At 36.0% G+C, this 11,158-nt stretch overlaps 1 protein-coding gene across 1 annotated transcript; it reads left to right on the top strand.

Moving 5' to 3' along the window:
* The first annotated feature begins 502 nt into the window (after positions 1–502).
* On the top strand, positions 503–5,408 carry LOC113771113 (probable inactive receptor kinase At5g10020). Its single transcript, XM_027315759.1, has 4 exons — positions 503–2,121; positions 2,532–3,443; positions 3,535–4,080; positions 4,535–5,408. The coding sequence occupies exons 1-4, from the start codon at positions 1,218–1,220 to the stop codon at positions 5,134–5,136; spliced, it is 2,964 nt and encodes a 987-aa protein (XP_027171560.1). The 5' UTR covers positions 503–1,217; the 3' UTR covers positions 5,137–5,408.
* Positions 5,409–11,158: the final 5,750 nt, after the last annotated feature.

Genomic DNA, 11,158 nt, shown 5'->3' with positions numbered 1-11,158 from the left:
TGGTACGGCACTAGTATTTCCCTAACCTCCAACATGTTCTTTTCAAAAAAAAAAAAAAAAAAAATCTCCAACATGTTGGAGACAGCATTCAATCACACAATTACAAGTTCTGTGGCTCACTTCTATATGGGCTTAGACAAAAGGACAATGGTCACTGAGCTATGTTTTCCAAGCCCAATTACTGGCTTGAGCATAAAAACAAGAATCTCAAGAAAGGCAGAAATCAGAATGGAAAATAAGAACCCTTCAAAGTTCAGTCAGCATGCATAGAGATTTAGATATGCTCCCACTACTCCACCGTTGGTCCATTACAAGTATATTGCACTGATAATTTGTCTTACACCTAAAACAAAAATCACATCTTGAATCTTGTTAACAATATGCTTAAACAAGTCAAATACGACTCACTTTCTAACAGTTTCCCAAACCACTCTCTAATTTCTCCTCATTCTTTACAATGAATCTGCAGATGCAGTTAATACTCCACTCACCTAACATTCCCTCTCTACTACTCTACACTCTTTACTCTTCCACTTCCCTGCTTGGCCACTGTCCCTTTCAGGTCCTTGTCAACTTTCCCTTGCATTATATTTACACCCCAGCTGCTGCTGCATTATTGTATCATTCTGCAATTCTTGAATGCTTTATGGGATTTCTGACTGGATGCTTCTTGTGGGTTTTTATCAACAGCAGCTCTTCGTTAGAGTAACTAAAAGCATTTGTGGTTTTCAGTTTTGTTTCCTTTTAAGTACTGCTGTCATTTGACTGTAGCATTAGTGGACTTATTAGAACCCTTCTTTCATCAGTTGAAGATGTAGGGTCCGATTCCTTTAAACTGTTTGTTTATTGCATTTGTTTGCCTCCAGTTGGTCATAGAAATGCCTGGGTCTATCCTGCCCAAAATGGGTTTTTATCATTTTTATCATTTCATATTTTGCTGGTGTTATTGATTTTTTTTGTTAACCCCATCCTTCTTCAATGGTTGGTTTCTAGTAACATTCTTCAGTCCGTTCATGTTAACTGTAGTTGCTGGTTTCTCTTGCTTACTGCATCTTAGCATTCCACTTCCCTGAAGTTTTGCTTATTTCTTGATTTATAGTACTTTGGACCCTTAAAACTATTCTAGCTAGTTCCAGATGCTTTCCCTAGTAGTCCACATTGTATAGCATCAACTGAAATATTGTTGGCTTTGGGAGCAAAGGTGGCGAAGTTGAGAAATGCGATTCATTTGTCTGATATTGTTAGTATTAGTAGAATTTGCAGCAGGACAATCAGATTTAGAAGCACTCCTGGAGCTAAAAAAGGGAATTCTGAAAGACCCTTCAGGGAAAGTGCTTGTTTCTTGGGATTCCAAGTCTTTGTCTTCTGATGGCTGCCCTAAGAATTGGTATGGTATCAGCTGTAGTGAAGGTAATGTAACTTCAATTACACTGAATGGCATGGGATTAGTTGGAACCTTTGGTTTCCCTGCAATTTCAGGGCTCAAAATGCTTCGGAATTTGTCAATTCCTAACAACCAGTTCAGTGGCAGTGTCAATCAGGAGATTGGATTAATCACTACCTTGGAATATTTGGATCTGTCGGGCAATCTATTTAATGGTACAATGCCATCTGAATTAACTGACTTAAAGAGCTTGATCCATCTAAATCTTTCAGTAAACTACATGGAAGGCACAATTCCTTCTGGTTTTACATATCTGGAGCAGTTGAAGTTTCTAGATTTGCATTCTAATGGTTTTTCAGGGGAAGTTATGGACCTGTTAGCCCAACTAGGTAGTGTGGAGCATGTGGATGTCAGCAGCAATAGTTTCTCTGGCTCCTTAGACTTGGCACTAGGAAGTACCTACTTCATATCTTCGATTCAACACATAAATGTTAGCTGTAATAACTTGGGTGGAGAGCTCTTTGCTCATGATGGAATGCCATATTTTGACAATCTTGAGGTGTTTGATGCAGCAAATAACCACTTTGTAGGCAATGTTCCTTCCTTCAATTTTGTGGTATCTCTGCGAGTTCTTAGGCTTGGAACTAACCAATTATCTGGAGCGCTACCAGAAGCCCTTCTGCTCGAGAATTCAATGGTCTTGACTGAATTGGACCTTAGCCATAATCTACTTGAGGGTATGTCAATTCTGAAGTTCAGCTATACGTTTTAAACTGCTCTTGTATGTTTGAAGTTAACCTTCAGTTCAAATGATTAAAGGATGTCAATTTCAAGGCATTGCTCCATTTTGTTCTTCTGTTTAATTTACCATCTCGAGTGATAAACTTAGGGCTGCTGGCTTCTATAAAATACCAAAGGAGGAGTTTTTCCAAAAATTATAAGCAATAGATGAAGAAAAGAGCATAAAATAGAAATTGAACTAAAACAGGGGTAAAATAGAAAGACTAGCTGTTTGCTGTGTTTCTATTCTTTCCCCATCCCCATTTGTTGGTCTAATTTTAATCTGTTGCAGATGATTCTAATTTGATAACATGCTGTAAAGCAAGAAGCAGGATGACATTTCTTATAATGATTTCTTTTTCAACAGGTCCTGTAGGAAGTGTCAGCTCTGCAACTCTGAAGAATGTAAATCTGTCCTCTAACAGTCTGTCAGGCCCCTTGCCTGCAAAGATAGGGCATTGTGCAGTCATAGATTTGAGTAACAACAAATTCACTGGAGACTTGTCCAGAACACAGAGTTGGGGGAATTATGTTGAAATTATTGACTTAAGCTCCAACTTGCTGATGGGAACACTTCCAAATCAAACTTCTCAGTTCCTGAGGCTTGCCTCATTAAGGATTTCCAACAACTCATTGGAAGGTAGCATTCCTCCTATTCTAGGTAGTTATCCTGAACTAAAAAGATTTGACTTCAGTTTAAACCACTTTAGTGGTTTACTGCTTCCAAGCCTTTTTAACTCAACCAGAATTACTGATATCAACTTGTCTTTCAACAACTTCTCTGGCACCATACCTATTGAGTCACTGACCACTCAGAATCCAAGTCTGGTAGTTATTGATCTGTCGCATAATGCACTAACCGGCCAATTGCCTCCAGAATTTGGTGAGTTCCCAAATTTGGTATATCTTGACCTATCCAACAACAACCTTGTGGGAGAAATCCCTGATGACCTTCCAAATTCACTGAAGGCATTCAATGTGTCATATAATAATCTGTCTGGAACTGTGCCTAAAAACTTGCAGAGGTTTCCCCTTTCTGCATTTCATCCGGGAAATGCCCATCTTACTCTGCAATATGAGTCGTCTTCACCGATAAGTGAACCAAATACAAGCTTGAGGAGGCAAGGTTCACATATAAAATCCATAATCAAGACTGCTCTTATAGCTGGTTTAGTTGGTGGTGCCTCTACTATTATCTTCTTAACCACAATCATCTATTGCAAATTCCATCATCGAGAAGATAGCAAGTCAACTTCCAATGATGCTACTAAAAAGAAAGGTATTCAGCCAAAATCTTCTCCTAATCCTGATACATCTGCTCTTTAGAAAATGATAAAATCAATCACTAATTTCTTTTACCTTACCTTCAGATCCTTTATCTTTATCACAAGTAGAGTCTGGTCTTGATCCTCAAGGCAAGTCATCAGTCGAACCAGGAAAAAAAGGTCTTGGCCAGCCAGATGCAGTGAGAAAAAGTGAAATGACAGCTTCTTCTTTATCTATAAGTTCATCTGCTAATACATCGCCTTCTAATCTCCAACAATTATCAGACTATCCTAGTCCACTCAAGGTTTGTTCTCCAGATAAACTTGCTGGAGATCTTCAGCTCTTTGATAGCTCTGTGAGGTTCAATTCCGAAGAACTATCATGTGCTCCTGCAGAAGTTGTTGGAATGAGTTGTCATGGAAAGCTTTACAAAGCTGTGCTCAGTTCTGGTCATATACTGGCTGTGAAATGGCTCAAGGAAGGAATAGCTAAAGGAAGGAAAGAATTTTCCAGAGAAGCAAGGAAACTAGGAAACATCAGACATCCAAGTTTAGTTTCCCTTCTGGGTTATTACTGGGGCCCCAAAGATCATGAAAAGCTGCTTATATCAAATTATGTGGATGCACCATGTTTGGCTCTCTGTCTTCATGGTATTCTCCTTTCCTCTTTTATTACTGCTACTGACTTATTTCTATGTTCTCCTTTTATGGTAAATTGCATTAGTTGTCCTCAAAATATATAAAGAATGGGAGCATTTGGCTCTTTGAATTTTGTTGATTTGATTTATTAAGTTTCAGAAGCCATCGTATTACAATTTTAAAATTGGACTGTACATGTTATCAAATGCTTCAAAATAACCTCGTTGTATTTGGTTTAGTGCCGCTGCTGCACATAGACTTCAAGATTAATGATGATATTACTAAGCACAATGAAGATTGTTCTTTATTTAACAGACTTGTATTTTGATCCGTTAAATCTGTTCAACAAATAAGGATTGTCATATGCAAAGAAGTGCTCGAATTGAATTTAATTTCTGAAAAAAATATGATTTTTAATCTGAAATGCAATTTTCAGCTCTCATCATGCTTTCAATATCTTCTGTAGATAGAGATGCCAGAAAGTTGCCTCCTTTGGCTCTTAATGACCGGCTCAAAGTTGCTGTTGATGTTGCTCGGTGTCTGAACTATCTTCACAATGACAGCTTAATACCTCATGGAAACCTCAAATCAACAAATATCTTGATTGAAATTCCTAAACTGCATGTACTTGTAACTGATTATAGTCTCCATCGGTTAATGACATCAGCTGGTACAGCTGAGCAATTACTGAATGCAGGCGCCCTTGGCTACCGACCCCCTGAATTTGCAAGCACAAGTAAACCTCTCCCATCGCTGAAAAGTGATGTATATGCTTTTGGTGTTATCCTATTGGAGCTTCTGACAGGAAGAAACTCTGCAGAAATTGTTAGAGAGAGCAACGAAATGGTGGATTTAACAGAATGGGTGAGATTATTGGTCATGGAAAATCGTTCAACAGAGTGCTTTGATAAATCCATCTTTAGCACCCAAGAGCGACCACTTAAAGTTTTGGATAGCATGCTTCATGTTGCTCTCAGATGTATCCTTCCAGCAGATGAGAGACCTGACATGAAGATGATTTTGGAAGATCTTTCTTCAATAATATCAGAACATGCCCTGAACAGGTAGATAAATAGCCTTGACTGAAGCTCAGAAAATTGATTGGTTCTTTCCAGTTTCTGTTTCCTTCTGATTACTTCCAACTGCATGTAGCCAGTAGATCGAGTTTTAGAAGTTGTTCCATGTGATAGTTCTGATGAAAAGAATAAGGTTTCTTTTAACCCTTTTCACAGTCATCATCATGGATCTTTTCCAGAAGAATGTAAATGTAGTCATCAAGTATTCCTCACTGTAAAATTCATAAATATAATCGTAAAATATTCTTTTGCGGTTCAAGATAATCGTGTTGGTAAACCTGGTTTGATTCTTTTCACGGTCTAATTATTTATCTGATTTTTGATAATTGTCTAGTTGGTGAAAAACTTGAGATGAATTAGCATTTAGCAACGGAACTATTGATGCATGAGTTAATCACAGTTGCATGAATACTATATCATCCTCAGTCATGTAATTTATGGTTTGTGTTCTTGCTCAAGGGTGCCTTTGCAGCCAAACTTTTCTACCATGACTTTTGGAAAAATTAAATGTCTTTGGATGCCAATCTTGCTGATTATCATTGTTGAATGAATTAAATACAGTTCCAACAAGTGTTTGGATTGCATTTTTCTATCAAAAAAATTTTACGTTTTTCGTGAACACATTTTTCAATCACTATTTTACCTTGTATATATCAATTCGTTACGGTATATTTTTCTACAAAATCTCTAAAGAATAGCAAGCCAAGGGAAGATTTTATCATAGCTGTTGCTCTCATCAGAGAAATGAAATGCAAGGTTGTTTTATTTTTGATACTTTCAGAAGCATGAAATGCTAATAATTCGTGACTGCTTATATTATTAAATTTTGAAGTTTCTATTTAGTTCTGTCTCTTATTTGTAAGCATTCTTGTCAATATTGCCCAGTAATTTGTACAAGTAATGCACTCAAACCTTGGCAGAAATAGAACTCAGGCCAAGTAAAAGGTTGGTTTTTCACAAATCCGCTTATCAAAAAATTGCTAATTTTCTGAAAAGTACACCAAAAGAAATTAACATACACCCCCTGCGGTTAAGTACTTCTAAATATTCGCCCCTGGTGATTTAAAAGAGTACATTTGCACCCCTTATATTTTAGATTTAAGTGAAAAGTAGATGGAAGCTCACTCCAATAATGGAAATTTCATCATACAGGCCCCATTAATGAGAGTGAAAACTGAATTCTAGTAATCCCACTTGAAACTAACGTTCTTGTTCCCAAAATGCCTCCATTTGAACATTAAATTCTATGCAAAGTTCAAAGACAAATACAATATTCAATTCTTTTTTCTTTAACCTTTTTATAAAGCATAACATTTAAATGGGGGCACTTTAAGAATAAAAGTATTAGATTTAAGTGGGATCACTAGAACTAAGGGTGTGTTTGATAAAACTGATATCTAAAAACTGAAATCTGAAGCATAAATTTATCAAGTTATTAAATTGTTAAGTACTAAATCTGATATATTTGAGTACATATCATATTATTTGATAAGTGAATAGTTTATCACTTATTTTTTATAATAAGTTTTGCCTAAGAAATTTAGTACTACTTAATTAATTCAGATGTTTTGTTTTTTATAATCAAAGGTGTCTGAATATATTAAGATCTGAATCTATTAAATATAAGTGTTGAATAGAGTTATTTAATAGGGTCTAAGCTACAATAGCATTATTGTGGTGCACACATTTAAATCTCCATTAGTGATGAGTGCTTCAATCTATTTTTCACTTAAACTCAAAATGTAAGGTGTGTAAGTGCATATTTTTAAACAACAAAGACTGAATGTGTCAAGGTGCATAATCACGGGGTTTATGTGGAATTTGTCCAAAAAAATGCAAAATGGCGGGCGCTTGGATTGAGTTTTTTGTTTTTTCACCCCCTTTTCTAGTAGATTAATGTTATAAGACCAATATTAAGTGAAGCAAAAATAAGGGTGCGTTCGATAAAACTAAAATATGAAATTTGAAATTTGAAATATATAGTTTGAATTTATTAAATTACTAAATTGTCAAGTACTAAATCGAATATATTTGAATGCATATCACATTAAGTAATAAGTGAATAGCTCATTACTTATTTTTAAAAGCAAATTTTGTCTAACAAATTCAGTGCCACTTAATTAGTTCAAATGTTTTTTTTTTTTTGGTTATCAAACGTGTTTGAACATGTTAAGATTTGAATCCATTCAGTTTAATTACTGAATTAGGTTATTGAACAAGGCCAAAGGTGCGTTTGATAAAGCTGAAATCTGAAATCTAAAGCCTCAGTCCTTTAAATTAGTAAATTCTTAAATACTAAATCTGATACATTTGAGTATATAACACATTAAGGGATTAATGAATAGCACATCATTTATTTTTGGAGCAAGATTTGGCTAGAAAAATTCAATACTATTTAATTAATTCAGATATTTTATTTTTCATTGTCAAACGTGTTTGAATATATTAAAATTTGAACCCATTAAATTTAAATTCTGAATTGAATGGTCAAGTAATTAAAAAGCAAACAATTACACACACTGATTTGCTTGCATCATCAACACATTTTTCAATCACTTTTTTATCTCACATACATCACATCAAAAAAGTGCTACAGTGTATTTTTTCCCAAAATTATCTCAAATAATTTGCAATCCAAACATTTATATGAAGAGAAGGACGAAAACAAGAAGAAATTAACACGATAGTTCCAACTACATTGATAACATCTTAACAAGTCCACTTTAGTCTCTGGTCAAGGACAACCATGCATAGTTTTCTGAGTACTTAGCTGCCATTGTCTCTTTGTTTTCAGTACCAATTTTTTTTGTTCTCGGAATGCGGTTGTTTGGCATCTCAAAGCAACAAAAGTGAAGCATAAAAATTTATGATGGACGATTAGCTTAAAAAAGTGCAAGCAAAAAGAAATTCCATGCCACTAATCAACAATCATAGCTGCATTTTCGAGAAGTCAATGGCGGCACAAAATCTAAAGAATAAAGCTCCTATTCCCCGGCATGGCCTGTAGTTTTGGCACTAAGTATTTCAGGTTAATTGGTTGTCCTTTACTTAAAAAGAAGGGTGGAATCCAATCCACCTTACACAAATTTTAATTTTCTACGTGAAGTATTACTAAACATAAGCTTTACAAAAGTATTACTACAATTCAAGTGGTGAGTGATAATATTAAAGCTTTAATAGTGGGTTACTTTTCTTTTTTATATCGTGTGCTTTTAGGTACTAAATAGAAAAAACAATCGTTGGGGGATTTTAGAAGTGTGATGGATTCATCTCTTTGAGCATATAGTAGTGTAATTTTACACACATTATTCCTAATTCTTAGTCTTAAACTTAGATAGCATATTTATTTTGCATTGTTTTGCACAAATTCATGAATAAGTAATTGTATATGTGATTTTGTGCTAAAGTATAGGAGTGACTTTACTTATAACTATGTAAACATGAATAAAAGTAGAATGTGCACCTTTTATTTTCTTTATGTGCATAAGTAAGTAGCTTTTTTTTTTTTTTTTTGTTGGTGTCATCCATGCATTTCTGAGTTTTTATCATCAGATTAATAACTCATGGAACTAATCACTAATCGTTTTTTTTTTTTGGGGGGCGTAAGTAACTAATCATTAATCTTGCCCCTATTCCACATTAGTTTGGATGTTCAACTCAAAATCAACTAGAGAATGCCAAAATGAATAACGATCCTATAAACTTATCTGAAAAGAAATTAATCTCCAATTTTTTCCCTTTCCAAGAAGTACATGAAGTACAAACACAATTATGGCCTAGTTGTGTTTACTAGACAATGTTATGGTATCCCCATTTTTGACACTAGAATACAAAATTCCAATTAGCTGTCTTTTGAATGTTTATAGTCGAATTTGCAGTTACTCTTTTGGCAAATACATGATCATACACACACACGCACAGACACACCATCTGCAGCATGATCTTCCGAACAGGATACAGAATTCCAGTAGTATAGATGGGCAAAAAAAGGGTACAACGGACGGAGCCCAATCTCTCTTTGTTTTTCTGTCTGCCATTTTGATGTGGGCATTTTATTCTTGGTTCTGTCATGGATGAGAGGACAAAATTGGTTGAAAGAAATCCAGAGATTGCCATTGCCAGAAGGATAATGACAGAAAATTGATGTTGATATTTCCTTAGACGTGTGAATGAGGCTGAAGCATGCAAATATGAGATCCAAAGCCTCTCAAGTTGAATAACCGTCCAGTTCTATCTGATTATATAATTCGTACAATATTTGGTACAAACTGATACAATTTTGGTATAATCGGGAATATATCAACTCATACAATTAAGTTGACGTAAAAATCACAATTACATCAAAATTGTACGACTTTACACCAAAAGTTGTAAGAAGCGCGTCAACTAGAACAATATGGATGGAAACCGTCTAGAGAGGCCTCTGATCCGCAATTTGAGGCAAGGATGGCTGTGTTCAACATCCATCCGAAAAAATCAGTGGGGTCAATTGTTTTTTTTTATAACCCGGAACATGTCCCGACTTGAACCACTTAGAATCCGAGCCGATACACCAAACCAAAAGAGTATGCCGCGGCCCCACGCAACACACCCCGGGCGAGTCACGGGGGTTCAAGTCCAGGGTAAAATTCGAACACAAGACCAAAGGAGTCCTTAAGAGTTCGCTTACCACTGGATTAGGGGTGTATTCGAGCTCAAGAATCTCAGCTCGAGCTCGAGGTCAATCGAGTCCTTAAAAGCGCGAGACTCGCCTTATCGAGTCGAATAAACTAATCAATCGAGCTTTTTTGATTAATCTTGTAAATTCAATATAAATTATGTCACAGCCCCACCTTCCCCTAAGGCGATCCAGAGGGTTCGGCGGGCCGCCTGCCCAGCTCTCGCCGGGACTCAGTCGTTCACTACAATCCTCAATGAAATTTCAAGATATTTATATCAAATATACATCAAAGGTTCCCAAACTTTACATATCAAAAGCGAAGCGTCCACGCTTCCACTGCGCCCCTCTGATCCTTGATACCAACTATTCTACAGGAGGAAGTCCAAAACTAGACTATTACACATCCAATCAATTCTAAACGTTCAATATAATCCCAATATGAACGATTACACAAAAGGAATTCTAAGTTCAATCCATACATGAGATAATCCATGAATAAACACTACAAGCCCTTCCTTCGCCTTGAGCCCTGTGGAGGGGAATAAAACATTTTGGGGTGAGCTAGAAGCTCAGCGAGTAACCAATAAAATCAGTAATCAAATCTGTTTAACAATAGTTCATTTCAATGATGTCATTTCAATATGGAGTATCAATAATTCAAGAAACATTTACAATGGAAAGCAATAGTAACATTCATGAAAAGGATACGTTCGTTCTCCTGTCATTTCATTGCATTTGGTTTCATTCGTGCATTCATTCACCCCGTCCCTGGCTTTTGGCCAGGCTCCACCAACCTACAAGGTAATACTCGAGTATACCGAAACGTTCACCCAAGTTCCTAGTCGCCCGACCGAGTCCGCTTCTGGCTCGAGACGACCAGTAACAAGGGGCAATGGCCAGTTCAGCCCAAAAGGCTTACATTCATGCGCAAGTAGCATTTAATCATTAATCATTGAAAATTTCATATTTATTTAGGTCGAGTGCGATAAAGGTACACACTCGCCTAGAAAACTCGTTTTAACAATCATTGAAAGCAAAATCAATAATAACAAGACACTGATATGCAAGCACGCATGATATGTAAGAAAACAGTTCCAAAATTAACTTTGAAAACAGTTCAAAAGTAAATAATGCGGGAAAGCGGTTCAAAAGTAAATTGGGAAACAGTTCAAAAGTAAATAATGCAAGAAACGGTTCATAAATAATTTTAGAAATAGTTTGAGGTCACTCACCTCCACGGCTCTGAAACCATCCATCATATAGCATTGCCTTGCTCAAATCCAAGTCTTAGATCACAAACCCAATGCAACAAGTCCCTTCAAAGTTCGGACAACACTTCCCCTAAATTTGCTAA

This window comes from Coffea eugenioides, chromosome 1 (assembly GCF_003713205.1).
Source record: "Coffea eugenioides isolate CCC68of chromosome 1, Ceug_1.0, whole genome shotgun sequence".
Taxonomy (NCBI): domain Eukaryota; kingdom Viridiplantae; phylum Streptophyta; class Magnoliopsida; order Gentianales; family Rubiaceae; genus Coffea; species Coffea eugenioides.
Note: the sequence above shows the minus strand (reverse complement) of the source record. Positions and strands in the feature narration are given on the sequence as shown.

Coding starts and splice junctions, on each gene's coding strand:
- LOC113771113 (XM_027315759.1), top strand. CDS start 1,218: ATGCGATTCATTTGTCTGATATTGTTAGTATTAGTAGAATTTGCAGCA. Junction 2,122..2,531: donor TAGCCATAATCTACTTGAGG/GTATGTCAATTC, acceptor CTTTTTCAACAG/GTCCTGTAGGAAGTGTCAGC. Junction 3,444..3,534: donor TGATGCTACTAAAAAGAAAG/GTATTCAGCCAA, acceptor CCTTACCTTCAG/ATCCTTTATCTTTATCACAA.